The sequence below is a fragment of the Hemiscyllium ocellatum genome, chromosome 42, assembly GCF_020745735.1.
Source record: "Hemiscyllium ocellatum isolate sHemOce1 chromosome 42, sHemOce1.pat.X.cur, whole genome shotgun sequence".
Classification (NCBI taxonomy): Eukaryota; Metazoa; Chordata; class Chondrichthyes; order Orectolobiformes; family Hemiscylliidae; genus Hemiscyllium; species Hemiscyllium ocellatum.
The window spans coordinates 9,433,391-9,453,733 of record NC_083442.1 but is presented as its reverse complement, the minus strand read 5'-3'; the positions used below and the strand labels follow the sequence as shown (position 1 = coordinate 9,453,733).

General features: G+C 42.2%; 1 protein-coding gene across 1 annotated transcript in view; it reads left to right on the top strand.

Annotated features, from left to right (window-relative positions):
* The window catches only part of herc1 (HECT and RLD domain containing E3 ubiquitin protein ligase family member 1), a 445,291-nt gene that overhangs the window by 169,492 nt on the left and 255,456 nt on the right, over positions 1-20,343 (top strand). The window contains exons 28-32 of the mRNA XM_060853924.1: positions 3,575-3,695; positions 9,691-9,928; positions 11,864-12,036; positions 12,947-13,102; positions 19,494-19,600. Of these exons, the coding sequence (XP_060709907.1) occupies positions 3,575-3,695; positions 9,691-9,928; positions 11,864-12,036; positions 12,947-13,102; positions 19,494-19,600 (795 nt within the window). The remainder of the gene's footprint in view (positions 1-3,574; positions 3,696-9,690; positions 9,929-11,863; positions 12,037-12,946; positions 13,103-19,493; positions 19,601-20,343) is intronic.

Genomic DNA, 20,343 nt, shown 5'->3' with positions numbered 1-20,343 from the left:
TGGTGTTCTGCAGGGATCTGTTCTTGGACCTCTGCTGTTTGTATTTTTAAAAATGATAAGGAAGTGGAAAAGTGGGTTAATAAGTTGGCCAATGACAGGAAGATTGGTGGAGTGTTGGATGGTGTGGAGGGCTGTTGTAGGTTGCAACGGGACATTGACAGGTTGCAGAACTGGGCTGAGAAATGACAGACGGAGTTCAACCTGGAAAAGTGTGAAGTGATTCTGTTTGCTTGATCAAATTTGAATGCAGAATGCAGGGTTAAAGGCAGGATTCATGGCAATGTCAAATAACAGAAGGATCTTGTGGTTGCTAAGATCACTCAAACTTACTACCCAAGTTGTTAGGGTTGTTAAGAAGGCATATGATATGTTGGCTTTCATTCGCAAGGGGCTTGAGTTTAAGAGTGATGACTTATGCTGCAGCTCTATTAAGCCCTGGTTAGACCACACTTGGAATGTTGTGTTCAGATTTGATCGTCTCATCATTGGAAAGGTGTGGAAGCTTTAGAGAGCGTGCAGACGAGATTTATCAGGATGCTGCCTGGACTGGAGGGCATGTCTTATGAAGAAAGATTGAGGAAGCTCGGACTTTTCTTACTGAAGAAACAAAGGATGAGAGATGACTTGGTAGAGGTGTACAAGATGATGAGAGGCCTAGATAGAGTGGATAGCCAGAGACTTTTTCCCAGGTGGAAGTGGCTATCATGAGAGTGTATAATTTTGTGGTGATTGGAGGATGGTTTAGGGGTGATGTCAGAGGTCGGTTCTTTACACAGAGAGTGTTGAGTGCTTGGAATACACTGCCAGCAGTGGTAGTAGCGTCAGAAACATTAGCGACATTGGATAGGGACATTAATGATAGTAAAATGTAGGGTATGTAGATTAGTTTGATCTTAGAGTAGGATAAAAGGTTGGCACGCCATCGAGCGCCGAAGGGCTCGAACATACTGTTCTATGTTCTATGAAGCATTTAGCACAGGAAGTTAGGTCTTTGGGAATAATATGTAATATCGACAGGTCGACGAAGGTCGAGCAGTGGATATGGTGTGTTGGACTTCAGCATGGCATTTGATAAGGTTCAGCATGGCAGGCTCATTCATAAAGTCAGGAAGTATGGGATGCAGGAAAATTTGATTATCTGGATTCAGAATTGGTTGGCTGACAGAAGGTAGAGAGTGGTTGTAGATGGAAAGTTTTCTGCCTGGCGGTCAGTATTGGGTGGTGTCCCACAGGGCTCTGTTCTTGGGCCTCTGCTTTTTGTAGTTTTTATAAATGACTTTGATGAGGAGGTTGAAGGGTTGGTTAGTAACTTTGCAGATGACACAAAGGTTGGAGATGCTGTTCATACTATTGAGGGCTATTACAGGCTGCAGCACAACATAGACAGGATGCAGAGCTGGGCTGAGAATTGGCAGATGGAGTTCAACCTGTATAAATACGACGTGGTGCATTTTGGAAGGTCAAACTTGAGTGCTGAATATAGGATTGAAGACCGTATTCTTGGCAGTGTGGAGGAACAAAGGGATCTTGGCGTTCAAGTTCATAATTGCCACACAAGTGGATAAGATTGTTAAGAAAGCAAATGGTGTTTTGGGTTTCATTAACAGGGGGATCAAGTTTAAGAGCCATGAGGCTTTGCTATAGCTTTACAAGTCCCTGGTGAGACCACGCTTGGAATATCATGACCAGTTCTGGTTGCCCTACTATAGGAAAGATACAGGGGCTTTGGAGAGGGTGCACATAAGGTTTACCAGGATGCTGCCTGGACTGGAGGGCTTCCCTTATGAAGAGAGGTCGACTAAGCTCGGACATTTCTGTCTGGAGAGGAGGAGAAAGAGAGGTGACCTGATCGAGGTATACAAGGTAACGAGAGGCTTGGATAGAGTCAATGGCCAGAGATTTTTCCCCAGGGCACGATTGACTGGTACAAGGGGTCGTAGTTTTAAGATATTAGGAGAAAGGTATAGAGGGGACGTCAGAGATAGGTTCTTTACGCAGACAGTTGTGAATGCATGGAATGCGTTGCCAGCAGTGGTGGTGGAAGTAGAGTCATTGGGAATGTTTAAGCGACTGCTAGGCAGTGAATTGAGAAGTGTGTAGGTTAAGTTATTTTATTTACATTAGGTTTAATCCTTGGCATAGCATTGTGGGCTGAAGAGCCTGTTCTGTGCTGTACTTTTCTATGTTCTCTATCATTACTGGGCTGTTGTCTTGATCTAACAGCTCCTCTATCTGGATGAATTGAAGAATCAACAACACAGGTCTTTTGAGTGGGATTCAAACTTCACTGTCTGATTCCAAGATGACAGTGATACCATTATGTTTGGCCTGACTTAACCTGGCATTGCATGACTTTTATTTTTATTTATCATCCAACATGTTTTCTTAGAAGTACAAGCTGTTGGAGCACTGCTCCTTCATCGGGCAGCTAGTGGGGCAGGATCATAGGACACTCGGTTCCTGACAAGAAGCAGTGCTCTGAAGGCTTGTACTTCCAAATAAACCTCTTGGACTATAACTTGATATTGTGTGATTTTTAAATTTGTCTGCTCCAGTCCAACACCGGCACCTCCACAACTTAATTAAGATGGGTGAATTCTGCAAAAAAGTCCTTTTGTGCACAAATGGTCTTAGAGGTGCATATGGCATAACCATAGCAAATAAAAGAACATTGACTGGGAAGAAGTAGGCATCAATAAAGGTACCCACCTGATCAGTCCCTGACCATATTTCTCAACCCAATCCATTATCCATTCATTTTCAAAGTTTTACATGTAAGTCAGTTATAGTTTTCATTTGGAGAGCTTACGGGTCAGTGGATAATTGGATCAGAAAGCACGGATTTCCGTTCCAAGACTAAAGACTATTATTGTGTCCTTAGTTTTCCATTTCCATTTATCAATTGCCCATCCATACACACGTATGATGGAAAGTACCTGTTATGATTCGCCATTACAAGCAGTGGCAGTGCAGTAACTCCACTAGACATAGCATATAATTATTGTTTGACAAATTTGCATCTGGCAATTTCTGCTAAAAATCAAGAAAATAAAACAGTTTAAAAGGGACAGGAAGTGTGTCGGTGTTTTTTAAAAAAAAATTAATGTTTTAAAATATTTTTTAAAATTAAGGTTAATCGAAGTGGTTGATAATGATTCTTACCTTCTGCATCAGGAGACTGCAATTGGAGCCCTTCTCAGAGCTACACACTTGGATTACTGTCTTTCTGTTGATATGTTTGAACGTTTTTTGGTTGTCATAATAGACCCTGAGGCATTATTTTTGAAGAAAAGCAGGGAACCTTTTCCTGATGCACTGACCAATGTTCATCCTTTAACATTGTGAACTTCAGTTTTCATTATGGTTTATTGCAAATTGGCTGTCCCCTATCCCCAAATCGAAACAGTGATTGCACTTCAAGATGTACTGAACTGGTTGTAGAATGATATGGGCATCCTGGGGTTGTGAAAAGTGTTAAAAAGTTACTGTCTTCCTTTAAATTCCGTCTGTAAGTATTAATGATATTTGAATGGAGTCTGTCAAGATTTCACAACGTATTATCTTGATCACTCAGGACGGTATTAGGGCTGCCAAGAGAAGCATTCAGGTGGATATCCAGAGTGCTGTTCACAAGATCTACCAACAACTGTCTGCTACCCTCGATCGGGCCTTGCAAGCAAATAAGCACCACATTGGTAAGGAGCTGAAGTGTTACATTAAGAACTGGAAAATTTGAGATGTGGTAATTACGGATTTTTCTTTCAAAAGGGTCAGCTCTCATCCTGCTTTGGTTTTCATCCCTTCTTTAGTGGTGCCATTATGTTTAGAAAAGTATAAAGTCAAAACTAAACAATAATATAAATAATTTATGTATATGGTTTTCTGTTAACAATAATGCTTGTATGCAGTAAAATCTTGTTCTGTATCCAAATTCTGTATTCTGCTCAACAGTTGCATGTCATTGATGCTGCTCTTAAATTGATTGGTATTTAATGTTCAAAATATTTTCTATTCTTCAAAATAAATTTTGTAAAATGTACTGTAATGTAAATTCAGCACTACAGACTTTTGTTTCAACAGCAGTGACTGCAGCTGAGTTTTAATAATTTTAACAATAATAAACTGTATACTACTTTACTTAGAATGGTTATAACACAGGAGACTAATTATGTCTATCCCAGCTCTCTAAGAGCAACTCTGCTGGTTTCACTCCTGTGGCATTACAAAGTTTTCACCCTTCAAATGCTATCGATTTCTTTTGAAAGCTGTGATTGAACCTACCTCCCATCATACTCCTCAGCCACTGGGCATAGTTCATAACAACCTGCTGTCTGAAAACACCATCTTTGATTCTTTTGCTTACTATGTTCAATTGGTGTGCTGTCGTTGTGGAACCTGCCACTAGTTAGAACTGTTTCTCTCTTGATTCAATCTACAACCATTATTTTCTGTGCCTAAATAAATTTATTTCACACCCATGTCTTCTCCAAGGAAGACAGTCCTAGTTTCTACAACCTGACCTCCAACAGAAATCATTCAGCTCTGGAAATATATTCATAAAACTTTCCTGCATTCTTTCTAAAGCCGTCACATCCTTCCTAAAGGGCAACAAATTGAAGATACTGGACCCTGAGGCCAAATCTGTAAACTGATTTTAAGATCCTTGCTTTTTAATTCTGTATTTATGCATTTCTTAATTATGTTCACATTTAAATCATTTTAACAGTTTGTCTTACCACCTTCAATCATTTGTGCATGAATATTCCTGGTGTCTCTATCTTTGCACTTTCTTTAGAATGTATAACCTTTGTTTAAATTGCTTCTCTTAGTCCCTCATATAAAAATCTATCAGTTCAATTCTGTATTACATTTGTCACGTTTACAACCATTGTATCAATCTGTTTGTGTTCTCTTGTCCATCACTATCGTCCTTATTGTTCAAGTTCCAAGTGTGAATATCAAGTTCCAGTATTGAAATTTTGCCCTGTGCAACCAAGTCTAAATCGTTAATAAACATATACATGAAGACAACCGAGGCCCTAAGATCAGGCCTTGGTGAAACTCGCCATATACGTTCTTCCTGTTTGAAGAACAATCGTCGACTGGTACTGTTTCATGCCACTCAGCCACTTTGTGCTCATACTGCTGCTCTGCTCCAGCTTGCTTGCTTGCCTATTATGTGGCATTTTATCAAACACCATGCGCATCATATCTACATCATTATCCTCATAAGTGTTTTTAATCTTTTTCAAAAAAAACTCAAATCGAGTTAGTTAACTTCTTGGATTTCCTTGATTAATCCACATGTGTGGAAGTGACTTAAGGTTTTGATCCTTAATATAAATTACGTAAGCTTTTCCACCACTTAGTTTAAACTTGGATTGTCTGTAGTTGCTGAGTTCATCCTTACACACACTTCTTCAAAAAAGAAGTTGCTGATGACTTTGGCAGCATCTTCTTGGTAAAAGAAAGTGCAAAGTACTCTTTTAGCACCTTGGGACATTCCTTTGCTTTAATGTGCATCACTCCTTTATGGTCCCTGATTGATCCAACCTCTCCTCCTTCTACCCTTTTATAACTTAAGTATTAGATCAGAAGTCACATGACACTAGGTTAGAGCCCAGCAGGTTTATTTGAAATCGCAAGCTTTCAGAGCACTGCCCCTCCATCAGGTGACATCTGGCCCCCTAATAAAGGGGGACAACGCTCTGAAAGCTTGTGCTTTTAAATAAACCCGTCGGACTATAACCTGGTATTATGTGACTTCTGACCTTTTCCACCCCAGTCCAACATTATACTTCACATTATACTTAAGTATTAATAGAAGGGTTTCCTTTTTTGCTGGCTTTCCTGAGCATCATATATATGGGAATAGTTAATCAACCCTGTCCAGTTTGAACCAGGACACCATCAGAACAACGTAGTACTCCCATCATTAATTTGTGGGATGGGGGCATACTTGTTTGCCCATGAGAATATGGCGGTGAGCTGCACTCTTGAACTCCATCTGATATAGAATTCATTGCAATCCCGTTTAGTCTGACACCACATAATAATACCTCTTACTTCTTACTCTTGGCCCACTACCTCTGCAATCTCTCGTACACCATGTTTTTCCTTGTTATCACGTCTTGGTTTCCATCCCTCTGCTAAAGTTGGTTTGTACCTCCCTGAAAGCAATAGCTGCTGTGATTTTGTTTGTGCTTAAGAAAGGTCGCTATTAATATTCGATTCAGAGATGTGAATTGAAATCAAAGGGTGTGATTCATTAAACATTTCTTGATACTACAGTACAGATCATGAACAGAGTATTGAGAAATTATTTTCTGAGGATTGTTCTTTTATGTGTGAACATATTCATGAAATACAACACAGCTCTGCATTCCTAAAGGGAAAATATGTATTAATATTATTATAGTGGAACCTTTAAATGAGACTAAAACTTGGAAGTGAATAGGACTTTAAGTGATAGATCAAAATGAAGAAGAGAGAAAAAATATATATATATATATAAATGTCAAAGTTTGTGATGTGCATGCCTTTTTTCCCCTTTGCTTCTTGTCTGGTGTTCGAGCACTTGATCGCAATAACATTGTTTGTATGCTTTAGCTATTCGCTTCCCCCCTCCACACCAAACAATGATTGAACCATTTTTTTGTTAATGATCACCATCCCATCAACATCCTGTTTGCTAGCTTGTTTCCATCATCTCATCACCTACCGCACATTACAATCTCTTTCTTCCTTTCCCTCTTCCATTTCTGAAGGCACATTCACTCCATAAAGCTATTTCCTTTTTGTGCCTGTTTTTCCCTTGTCCATATCAAACTTTCTATTTGCCTCCTCCATGCTATTGCCCAAGGCTCCAACCACACCCTTCACAAGAACACAACATTTTCTCCAATACAGTGCTTTTTTTTTTAAGTACAGTCACCTCTTCATTGACCAGTCGTCTTTTTTAGCTGAATTTTGAGTAGCTCATGGGATCAACTCCACTTATTGTTGTAACTCTGACAAACGTTTGGCCATTTGTCTGAACCACTCTGTGACCCCAATTGTAGACTTATATATTTTAAATTATAATTTGTTGTCTTCCCTCTTTGCTATGCACCTTTCATCTCAATTGCTTTCATTTGGGAGGTTTTTTACCCCTGGCTTAGTTTCTCTAATCCCTCATATTGCCTAGTTCGGCTCCACTTTTATACCAAATGTCTTTTCAGTGATTCTTCAGAATTTGTGCATGATGGTTTATAGATTTTTAAAGTGCCTCCCCAAGGATGATTGAGCTCATTAATTGGCCTTTTGAGGTTAATAGTGATCTGACTTGAACCAGATGGGTGTTCCATTCTGGACAAGTAACATACTTTGCTCACCATGTTCAATTTAGGAATCTAGAGAAAGCAATATACAGTATTGACTGGTGTAATATTGAGGTTAGAGACAAAAGAACTTCAGCTGCTGGAATCCAAAATAGACAGACAGGAGGCTGGAAGAACACAGCAAGCCAGGCAACATGGAGATGGAAAAGTCGATGTTCTGGGTGTAACACTTCTTCAGGACGTATTCACTATCCCCCCCACCACCCCCGTCCAAAGGGCTCACATTCATACCCCTCCCCCTCCACCTCCACCTCAACAAATTCCAGATCCACCACAATGTGCAGCTGTTCCTCTGCCACCTCTGCCTCTGTGTCTTCTTGGACAAAAATTCCTAACCTCCCTCCGGGGACTCCTCTTCCCACTTCCCACTCCTCCACTTGGTCACCCCACCCGCCCTACACCTCTTCATTGCAAACTGCCATTATGACATTGGCCATCTCAGTTTCTCCACCCTCCCCACCGACTCTAACCTCAACCTCTCCGAACATGCAGCACTCCACTCATTCTGCAAGAACTCCCGCTTCACCCATCAAACCCGCTGACAAAGGCGAGTGTTAGTCTGGACAATGTACCTCTATGTTGCAGAAGCCGAACGCCACCTCTCCGACACCATGTCCTACCTCCCCATTAACCACAACCCCACTGTAACCCATCAGGCCAAAATCATCTGCACTGCCCATGCCCTCATTGCCTCTGATGATCTCCCTCTTCTGCCTTCAAACTCATAGTCCCCACCTCCACAGCGGCCAGTTCTACCTGCTTCCCAAGACTCACAAGCCCAACTATCCTGGCCGACCCATCATCTCGGCATACTCCTGCCCCATCAAACTCATCTCGTTCTATCATGACTCTATCCTCTTCCCCTTAGTTCAGGCATTTCCCATTCGTGACACCAACCATACTGTCCACCTCTTCAGCAATTTCCAGTTCCCCGGCCCCCAGCACTTTACCTTCGCGATTGATGTGCAGTCCTTGTGCACATCCATACTCCACAGGAATGGACTCCAGACCCTCTGCTTCTTCCTCTCCAACAGACCCATCCAGTCCTCCTCCGCCTCCCCGAACTGGTCCTCACTCTCAACAACTTTTAACTCCTACTATTTCCTCCAAATCAAGGGGGTAGCCATGATGGATGGACCCCAACTACGCTTGCCTCTTTTTTAGGGTATATCAAACTGTCCCTCTTCAGTACCTACACAGGCACTGTGCTCCAACTTTTCCACCATTACATCGATGACTGCATTGGTGCAGCGTCCTGCACCCAGGCTGAACTGGAGAAGTTCACTGACTTCCACTCCACCCTCAAATTTACCTGGGCCATCTCGGACACCTCCCTCCCCTTTCTGGACCTCACCATCTCCATCTCTGTCGACAGTCTCCAGATCAACATTTACTACAAGTCCACAGACTCCCATAACTACCTCCACTACACCTCCTCCCACCCAGTATCCTGCCAGAATTCTATCCCATTCTCACAATTCTTCCACCTCTGCTGCATCTGCTCAGACAAGGAGACATTCTGATCTCGAGCATCCCAAATGTCCACCTATTTCGAACAATATGCTTTTCCTCCCTCTGTCACCCAGGCAGCCCTCTGCCGCACCACCTCCAATCCCCGTTCCACCTGCCTCTCCTCCAATCTAGTTTACTGCATCAGTTGCTACCGATGTGGTCTACTCTACATCAGGGAGACTTGGTATAAAGTTAGGGAACTGTTCACCGAGCATCACAACTGGGCCCACAATGACCTCCCAGTGACCGCCTATTTTAATTCCCCCAACTACTCCCTTTCCAACATGACCATCCTTGGCCTTCTCCATTGCCACAAGAAGGGTTCCACCTGAAATATCAGCATCTCCACCCCTAATGCTGCTTGGCTTGCTTTATTCTTCCAGCCTCCTGCCTATTTATAGTGTAATAATGAGAGCCACTTAATAGCAGATAAAGCTAAAACTTTAACCAAAGTAAGGACAGAAAGAGAAACAGATGAGTCAGATGATTGCATTGCACATATTGTTTATGTTTTTAAATTAGTTACTGAAATAGTTCCGTACTCTTTGGTTCAATTTTACGATACTCTGCGCGTCTCCTGAAACCTGTTCTTATCTGAAACCTCTTCTTGATCTTGACTTGCCATGTGATCATCACCAGTGCTAAATTAAGTACTTTACATTATTTTTATACTGGATGACAATGCAACCTATGTTTGAAACATGTAAAATGTATGTAATATTTTAGTCATTGTCTATCACACATTATAAAATCTAGAGGTATTGTTGCAGATAAATATTGATTTTATTCCTGTTTACAGGAGCCCAGCAACGTCTCTTGTTGGTCACAGTATTCGCCCTTAGTGTGCGTTACCAGCCAGTGGATGTGTCTTTGGCAATCTCTAGTGGTTTGTTGAATGTACTATCCCAGTTGTGTGGTACTGACACTATGCTGGGGCAGCCACTGCAATTGATACAAAAACCAGGTGTTTCACAGCTGAGCACAGCTTTGAAGGTTGCCAGCACTAGATTGCTTCAGATACTTGCCATCACCACAGGGTAAGCAAAAGTTTAAGTTTTCTGTCACATAAGTAATGATTGTGTTGCAGATGAGAACTAAAATGCTATCAATTGGCTTGCTTTTCAAGTTAATTAAAGCCACGAAATTCCTAATGAAATTCTCACATTTTGTGAAAAAAAAGACAAAGAGGAACAAGCACAAGAATAGGCATTCAGCTTTCCGATCCTGCCGTGACACATTTTGCCCTTCCTTACTAAAACTATCTTCACTTACAGGATCCTTCTACTCCCTATTCATGAATTTCTCCAGGTGCTTCTTTAACGCTGCTATTGTGGCCGCTCCCTGCCTCTGGCAGCAAGGACCAGGCACTCATCATCTTTTGTGTGAAAAACATGTCTCGCAGATCTCTGTTAACTGCCGCCACCCCACCCCCACCCCACCAACCCTACCTCGAACCTGTGTCCCTTAGTAACTGGCTGCTCCACCCTGGGAAAAAGCCCCATACTTCATATTCAATCCATGCCATTGACAAACTTATAAACTTATATCGGTACACCCCTCAACCTCCTGCGTTCCAGTGAAAACAAACCAGTTTATCCCAACTTTCTTCATAGCTAAAATCCCCCATACCAGGCACATTTGGTAAATCTTTTCTGTACCCAATCGAAGGCATCCTTATCACACTGGTAATATGATGACCAGAACTGTATGCAGTATTGCAAGTGTGGCGTTACTAAAGTTCTGTAAAGCTGCAGCATAAACTGCCTATTTTTACACTCCATGCCCCTTCCAATGAAGGCAAGCATGCCATAAGTTTTATTTACTATCTTATCTACCGGCACTGCCACCTTCAGTGGTCTGTGGATCTGCAGAGCCAGAGCCAATTGCATATCAAACCCCGAAGGGTTCTGCCACTCATTGAATAATTTCACTTGTATTTGATCTTTCAAAATGCGTCACCTTACATTTGGCTCCAACTGATCTATATCCTGCTGTATCCTCGGACTGTTGTCCTCACTACCCACAATTCCACCAATGTTTGTATAATTCCTCAAACTTACGATTTAAATCAGTTTTGTTTTCCTCCAAATCGTTATGACCACAAACAGCAGAGGTCCTAGCACTGATCCCTGTGGAACACCACGAGCCACAACCCACCATTCAGAAAAGTATCTTGCTTCCCTCTCCCCTCGTCCACGCGCTGGTCCTCATTCCCTCTCCCCTCGTCCACGCGCTGGTCCTCATTCCCTCTCCCCTCCTCCGCGCGCGGGCCCTCGTTCCCTCTCCCCTCCTCCGCGCGCGGGCCTCGCTTCTTCTCCCCTCCTCCACGTGTGGGCCCTCATTCCCTCCCCCCACCTACTCCGTGCGCGGGCCCTAGTCCCCTCTCCTCCGCGCGCGGGCTCCCATTCCCTCCTTTCTTCCCTCCTCAGCGCGCGAGCCCTCGTTCCCCTTCCCCTCCTCGGCACGTGGGTCCATGTTCTCTCTCTCTGCCTCTCCGTTGTGCACATGTCATCAGTCCACCTACTCCCCTTACCTCCTTTGTGGCGCGTCTCTCTGGCACGTGCCTGCTCCCTCTCCCTCCCTGTCTGACCCCCATGCCCCTGCCTACGCTCTCATGTGCACTTGCGCACTGTCTTGTGCTCTTACCTATCCTGTCTTTTGTGCGTGTTAATGCTCTCTCTCTCACACTAAGCTCTTCCCTCATCTTCACCCGCACCCAACTCTTCCTCAATATTAATACCCATTTTTCGATGCTACCAGTCCTGCTGCATTTCTCCAGCCATTTCTGTTTTTCCCACATGCCCTAATCAAATCAGTCTGTTGTATCAAACTCTGAAAATTCAGCTTTGAATGTGTATTAAATTCAGTGTTCTGATAGCATGCAAATTATTGCATTGAACAGTGCTGTTACCAAATTAAAACCACAATATCTTTAACATATCAGATATGTGTACTTTATTCTTGTTCCATAGAACCTATGCAGACAAACTTAGTCCTAAGGTGGTTCAGTCTCTCTTAGACCTGCTCTGCAGTCAGCTGAAAAACCTACTCTCTCAGGCTGGAGTACGCCTGGTTCCTTTGCATGGGGGTGGAAAAAACAAATCAGATGAGATTGGTGAGACTGAAGATACCAAAGATTTGAAAGGTATTGGGACAATATTTGAAAAAGATCATTCTGCGTTGTGTTTTAAAGTTGAGGATGTTTTTGTAGCTGCAGGATTTGCACCTGTGGTTGAAGCATGAGAAACTCCAAACAAAAGGTTTGTGGTGTGCAGCACTTCATCACTGGAATTGAATGTAATCTTATTTTGTGATTTTTTTTTTCTCTCTCTACTCCAGTGAAACTTTCAGACACTGTCCTTAAATGAACTAATTTCTTGATTTTCACCATGTCAGCTAACTCTTTTATATTTATTTAGGATCATATCAGGAGTTGGTAAAACTCCCAAGAATGAATAGGGAGTGCATGGTTAAAATTCCCACTTACAATGAAATGACTGTCAGACTGCAGTCTGCCACCCACTTCTTTTCTGTAAATATCGGTTCTCAGGGGTTCTTGTTTGCTTGAGAGTAAAATAAAGAAAATTGCTGAGGTTCCTTAAAACCAGTGAAATATTCCAGATTCCTTGAAATTAGTAAAATAGATTTGATGAATATTGTGGATTCTGAGTAAGCCTTGCATCTATAGTGTTGAATTTCTCTTCCTTTCAATTAAGTCACAAATGAGTTGTGACTGTGTGATAACAATGTTTACAAATGTGGTGCAAATATTACAGATATGTTCTTAATCACTTTTAGCATTCAATTTTGTACATGTATAAGTATAGGAGAATATTAATAAAAGTAACTAAATTAATTCCTAAAAATCAGAGCACAAGATATCTCAATGCCAAGGTTACTAGTAATCATGCAGTAGAGCTATTTACTGCTATCTTATTTCAGTGCCATTCCTCCATATCAAATAAATCTGATTGCCAGATCAAGAATGTTGCTCAGTCATTTCTTGATATTGTGTTATGTGATTGACATCTTCTTGCACTGTTTTTGTTCTACAGCTATTCTACGAAAACAGCATACAGCAGATCTGCAGTTGGGAGATTTTCTTGTTTTTCTGCGGAGAGTTGTTTCCTCAAAAGCTATTCAGTCAAAAATGGCATCACCTAAATGGACCGAAGTGCTGCTTAACATTGCTGCACAAAAATATTTTTCTGGTATGGAACTTCTCCTGCAAAATTAATTAATCCTTAATGCAAAGTAGCTTCCATGGTATTGTATGTGGGCAATCTGGTCTGATAATGTGGTTGGGACATTTAGGAAATAGTCTAAAGTGTTCCCTATTCTCTAAGAATACAGGTAATTGTAGCTGCTTTATAAAATGATGCTTCATAAATGGTGTATAAATTTCAATTTTCAGTTTGAATTCTTTAAGAAATGTCTTTTTTCAAGAAACTGTAAATTGGCTGATACCGAATTATGGGAGTATTACAAATACAATGTGCACAGTACTGTAGTGGGAACTGTCTCTCCAGTTAGAAAGTCAAATTGCCACAAAATAAACACATGGACTCTGAATTTAATTACAATTTGTTCAGAGAACTTTAAGATTGGAACTTCAGTTTCAGATTGGGGTACATAAGCATATCAAGCTAATTCTGTAACTTGTCCCAAAACATCAGGAATGTCACACTGGGCATATTGATATAAATTGACATCTAGTGATTTGGCAAAATTTGTGTATAAAATTATCAGTGTCACAAAACCATTTTCTGTTTCTCAAGAAAAATGTTTTGAATCATTATCATTGCATCATCAATTCTCATGAGTATATTTTTCAATGTCAGGCTGGGTTTTGATTATAAATCCACATGCAGAGTATGTGCAGATACAATGTATGAATAATGCTGCATTCAGGAAGATGGTAATGGCCACAAACTTGAAGCCATTTTAAGTTTTAAATATTTTTATTATCAACCATTCTGCCACAAGGTGGTGATTTTTTTAAACTCTGACTTTATTCACATACTCTCAAAAAGAGTTTTGATTATTTTCTGAAAGCCAGTCATGGAGTCAGTCATACAGATCTACAGCTTTGAACAAGCTGATCGAATCTGCACTGGTCAAAAACAACCACCTAACTATCCTAATCCAAATATTCACCACCTGAATAATACCAACAACTTTGAATAGCACACTTCATACAATAAATCATTCCAAGATAATTTACAGAAGTCTCTTAAAATACCTCCAAACTGCTTATGCAGATATTAGGGCCCAGATGTTTGCCAGAATAGAGAGCCACTCAATGGTGGCAAACATGGGGAAAACTGGCGTGAAAGCACCGCCCCAAACTCAACACTTCCCATTTTCGCAGAGGTGGCTTTGAATAATGCATTTGGCATTCACAGAAGTAACTAGCCATTTACATTTTCAGCTGTCTTTTAGGTGAAGTAGCTGAAACCCAAAATATGCAGATTAGACCACGTAAGATCGGTTCTGAACTTTGGATTTGTTTGGATAGCTAAGGTACCCTTTTGGAGAGGTAGGGTGTCCATTTAGATCTGTTCCCAAAACACCTTTGGGGAAGATGCCCTTTCGGAGAGGTAAGATACTTTTACTGAGGGGCCAGAGGCTCTTTAAGATGGTTAAAAGTTATTGAAGATGTGCATTTCATGAATATTAGTTACGGTTGTGGAGTTGCATAATGTTGCAGTCTGAGAGTTGAAATTGGGAATTAAACTTTGAACAGCTGCTTGTTTTAAAGGAGAAGAGAATAAAAGTAGATTTTAAATGTTTGGGACTGGCCTGGGAAGTACTGCAACTTAATGACTCATCTAAGAACACTGTAAAAGAAAATCAGCACTGAGTGATTATTATGCTTAGGGTTCGCAGCTGGTTAGATGCTGATCTGGTGTTAACCAATTAGCCAGAGGAAATATTGATTCTGAAGAAAATAAAAGGAGAGAATTGATTTTTGACAGGAGCAGAGTGATTTTGGGAGGTTTCTGGACTGGTTGCTCTGTTTTGCTCTGTCTAGTTTTCTCTGCAGTTGTCAAATTAGAGTATTCGAGATGTACAGCACGGAAACAACCCTGTGGTCCATCTCGTCCATGCTGACCAGGTATTTCAACCCAGTGTAGCCCCTCCAAACTCTTCCTATTCATATACCCATCCAAATGCCTTTTAAATGCTGCATTCGTACTAGCCTCCACCACTTCCTCTAGCAACTCAGTCTATACACGTACCACCCTCTGCATGAAAAAGTTGCCTCTTCGGTCTCTTTTATATCTTTCCCCGCACCCTAAACCTATGCCCTCTAATTCTGGATTTCCCCACCCCAGAGAAGAGGCATTGTCTCTTTGCCCTATCCATGCCCCTCATGATTTTATAGAGCTCAGCCTCCGACGCCCCAGCCTATTCAACTTTTCCCTATAGCTCAAATCCTCCGACCCTGGCCACATCCTTATAAATCATTTCTGAACCCTTTCAAGTTTCACAACATCTCTCCGATAGGAAAGAGATTAAAATTGCATACAGTATTCCAAAAGTGGCCTATACAATGTCCTGTACAGCCACAACATGACCTCCCAACTACTGTACTCAGTACTCTGACCAATAAAGGAAAGCATACCAAATACCTTCTTCACTATCCTATCTACCTGCTACTCCACTTTCAAGGAGCTATGAACCTGCACTCCAAGGTCTCTTTGTTCAGCAAAGCTCCCCAGGAACTTACCATTAAGTGTATAAGTCCTGCTAAGATTTGCTTTCCCAAAATGCAGCCCCTCACATTTATCTAAATTAAACTCCATCTGCCACTTCTCCGACTGATTAGGTATAGTCAGTATGGCTTTGTATGTGGGAAATCATGTCCCACTAACTTGACTGAGTTTTATGAAGAAGTAACGAAGAGGATTGATGATGGCAGAGTGGTGGACATGATCTATATGGACTTAAGTAAGGTGTGCAACAAGGTTCCTCATGGAAGACAGTTTAGCAGGGTTATATCTCATGGATTCTGAGATAACCTTCGCTGTCCACTTTTCCACAAATCTTACTACCCATGCCTTCTGAATTCTCATTTAATTCATTTATATACATTGAATTGAATTTATTGTCATGTGTACAGAGGCACAGTTAAAAGCTTTGTCTTGCAAGCAGTACAGGCAGATTAAATAGTTAACTGGCATAGATAAGTAAATAATAAGTAAACAGTGGCAAAAACAAAAACACGTGTACAGGCGAATGTTAAGAGTTTGAGAGTCCATTCAGTACTCTCAACAGTAGGGTAGAAATTGTTTTGAAATTGGCTGATGCGTGTGTTCAGGCTTCTGTACCTTCTCCCCGATGGCAGAGGTTGTAGAAAAACATTGCCAGCATGGGATGGATCTTTCAGAATGCTGGCAACCTTTCCTTGACCAGGGGCTAGGTAGATGGATTCTATAGATGAGAGGTTGGCCTTCGTGATTTTCCGGGCCGTGTTCACCACTCCCTGTAACTGATTCCAATCTTGAATGTTTCATTTGCCATACCAGGGAGTGGTACATCCAGACAGAATGCTCTCGATGGCACACCTATAAACGTTGGCAAGGGTATTCGCCATCCTGCCAAATTTTCTCAGCTGCCTGAGGAAGAAGAGATGTTGTTGGGCCTTTGTAACTAGTGCATCCACATGAAGAGTCCAAGAAAGCTTGTTGTTGATGATCACTCCAAGGAGCTTGACACTCTCCACTAGTTCCACCTCTGTCCTATTAATGTGTAGGGGCATGAGTAACATTCTACCGAAAGTCAATAATGAGTTCCTTGGTTTTGCTGGCATTGAAAGCTAGGTTGTTCTCAGTGCACCATTTTCCCAGGCATTCCACTTCCCCTCTGTAGTCTGCTCCGTCTCCATTTGAGATTCGACCATCTGAGGCAACAGTGGCTGAAGGTCCTGAACTGAAGGGAATTTATATTTGCCAGGAATTAGTGTTGGAGAGACTGTTAGGTCTGAAGGTTGATAAGTCCCCAGGGCCTGATGGTCTACATCACAGGGTACTGAAGGAGGTGGCTCGAGAAATCGTGGACGCGTTGGTGATTATTTTCCAGAGTTCGATAGATTCTGGATCACTTCCTGTGGATTGGAGGGTGGCCAATGTTCTATCACTTTTTAAGAAAGGTGGGAGAGAAAAAGCAGGAAATTATAGACCAGTTAGTCTGATCTCAGTGGTGGGAAAGATGCTGGAGTCTATTATAAAAGATGTAATTACGACACATCTGGATAGTAGTAACAGGATAGGTCAGAGTCAGCATGGATTTATGAAGGGGAAATCATGCTTGACTAATCTTCTGGAATTTTTTCGAGGATGTAACTCTGAAGATGGACAAGGGAAATCCAGTAGATGTAGTGTACCTGGACTTTCAGAAAGCTTTTGATTAAGTCCCACATAGGAGGTTAGTGAGCAAACTTAGGGCGCATGGTATTGGGAGCAAAGTACTAACTTAGATTGAAAGTTGGTTGGCTGACAGGAAACAAAGAGTAGTGATAAATGGCTCCATTTGGAATGGCAGGCAGTGACCAGTGGGGTACCGCAGAGATCAGTGCTGGGACCGCAGTTTTTTACAATATATATTAATGATATAGAAGATGGCAAATTTGCTGATGATACTAAGCTGGGTGACAGGGTGAAATGTGATGAGGATGTTAGGAGATTACAGGGTGACCTGGACAGGTTAGGTGAATGGTCAGATGCATGGCAGATGCAGTTTAATGTGGCTAAATGTATGGTTATCCAGTTTGGTGGCAAGAACAGGAAGACAGATTACTACCTAAATAGAATCAATTTAGGTAAAGGGGCAGTACAATGAGAGTACCAGTCAGTGAAGGTAAGCATGCAGGTACAGCAGCTACTGAAGAAGGCTAATAGCATGCTGGCCTTCATAACAAGAGGGATTGAGTATAGAAGCAAAGAGGTTCTTCTGCAGCTGTGCAGGGCCCTGGTGAGACCACACCTGGAATATTGAGTGCAGTTCTGGCCTCCAGATTTGAGGAAAGACATTCTGGCTGTTGAGGGAGTGCAGCGTAGGTTCACGAGGTCAATTCCTGGAATGGCAGGACTACCTTACGCTGAAAGACTGGAGCGACTGGGCTTGTATACCTTTGAGTTTCGAAGACTGAGAGGGGACCTGATTGAGACATATAAGATTATTAAAGGATTGGACACCCTGGAGGCAGGAAACATGTTTCCGCTGATGGGTGAGTCATGAACCAGAGGACACAGCTTAAAAATATGGGGTAGACCATTTAGGACAGAGATGAGGAGAAACTTCTTCACCCAGCGAGTGGTGGCTGTGTGGAATGCTCTGCCCCAGAGGGCAATGGAGGCCCAGTCTCTGGATTCTTTTAAGAAAGAGTTGGATAGAGCTCACAAGGATAGTGGAATCAAGGGTTATGGAGATAAGGCAGGAACAGGATACTGATTAAGGATGATCAACCATGATCATATTGAATGGTGGTGCAGGCTCGAAGGGCAGAATGGCCTACTCCTCCACCTGTTGTCTGTTGTCTATTGACCGAGAATGGTGGTGTCGTCAGCAAACTTGTAAATGGCATTAGTCTGGTATTTGGCAACGCAGTCATGGTATGTTGTGAGTACGGTAGGGGGCTGAGTACGCACCTCTGAGGGGCTCCAGTGTTGAGTGTTAGTGAGGATGAAGTATTGTTTCTCATGCCCCCTCTTTGCTCTGCTAACTGTTTTCTTAAATGTCCTCCGACACGGTGGCACAGTGGTTAGCACTGCTGCCTCAGCACCGGAGACCCGGGTTCAATTCCCGCCTCAGGCGACTGTCTGTGTGGAGTTTGTACATTGTCTGCGTGGTTTTCCTCCAGATGCTCCGGTTTCCTCCACAGGTTAGGGGAATTGGCCATGCTAAATTGCCCGTAGTGTTAGGTGAAGGGGTACATGTAGGGGAATGGGTCTCGGTGACTTGTGCTTCGATGGGTCGGTGTGGACTTGTTGGGCCGAAGGGCCTGTTTCCACACTGTAACTAATCTAATCTAATCACTTCTCTTCGGCCTCCATTGTTTTGCTCCCGATGTACCTGTCATGTGCTCCTTCTTTCCTTTTTTCCAACCTTGGATATTCCAAGACAACCATGCTTCTCTGGCCTTGTTGCTTCTATACATCACCCTAAAGTGAACATGTTGAGCATGTTCTCTTCCCAATTCCTTTTTAAGTACCTCCCACTGTTCTGCTGTTGATCTAGCTACAAGCAGCTGTTTCCAAGTATAATTTGGCCAGATCTTGCCTTATTTTAATAAAATCTGCCTTCCCCCAATCCAAACCCTTTTTTTTGTAGACTATCTTTGTCTTTTTCCAAACAAACATAAATGATATGGGTTCTGAGGAAGGGTCACCAGACCTGAAAAGTTAACTTTGATTTCTCTTCACAGATGTTGCTGAGCTTTTCCAGCAATTTCTTTTTTATTTCTGATTTATAGCACCCATAGGTCTTTTGGTTTCAATCTCCTATTCCTCTTGCTGATTGATGTTTTTCCTCAAGGATAGCTAATGATTATGCTCTATAGGAATAATCTAGCAGATTGTGTCGTATTTTGTTGGGCAGGTGTACCACTGGTTGGAAACCTGAGAACAAGGCTACTTGCTCTTCACGTTCTGGAAGCAGTATTACCTGCCTGTGAATCAAGTGTAGAAGATGATCAAATGACACAGGTAAGTATAAAGATCATTTTTAGTGATAACAATATATGTGCTAATGTTGTGAGTCATAGAGTCCGACAGCACAGAGACAGGCCCTTTGGCCCAAACGGTCCACGCCGGCCAAAATATCCATCTATGCGAACCCCATTTCCCTGTCTTGGCCCAAATCCTTCTCAGGGTGGTGCTGGAAAAGCACAGCAGGTCAGGCAGCATCTGAGGAGCAGGAAAATCGACGTTTTGGGCAAAAGCTCTTCATCAGGCCCGAAACGTCGATTTTCCTGCTCCTCGGATGCTGCCTGACCCATTGTGCTTTTCCAGCACCACTCTGACCTAAACTCTGGTTTCCAGCATCTGCAGTCCTCACTTTTGCCAAATCCTTCTAAATCTTTCCGACGTGTGTATTTGTCCAAATGCCTTTTAAATGTGCTGGCAGCTCATTACACATGTGTATCACCCTCTGTTTAAAAAAAGTTGCCCCTCCGGTTCCCTTTTATTCTTTTCTCTCTAACCTTAAACTGATGGCCTTTAATCCACAATTCCCCAACCCTGGGAAAAAGTGAGTACCTTCACCCTACCCATGCCTCTCATGATGTTATATATTCGTAGAAGCCTCAGTCTCCTACACTGTAAAGAAAAATATCTTAGCTTGTCTAACTTCTCCTGTCACTCAGACCCTTGAGTCCTAGCAACATCCTTGTAAATGTCTTCTACGTTCTTTTCAGTTTAATAACATCCTTCCTGTAGCAAGGTGACCA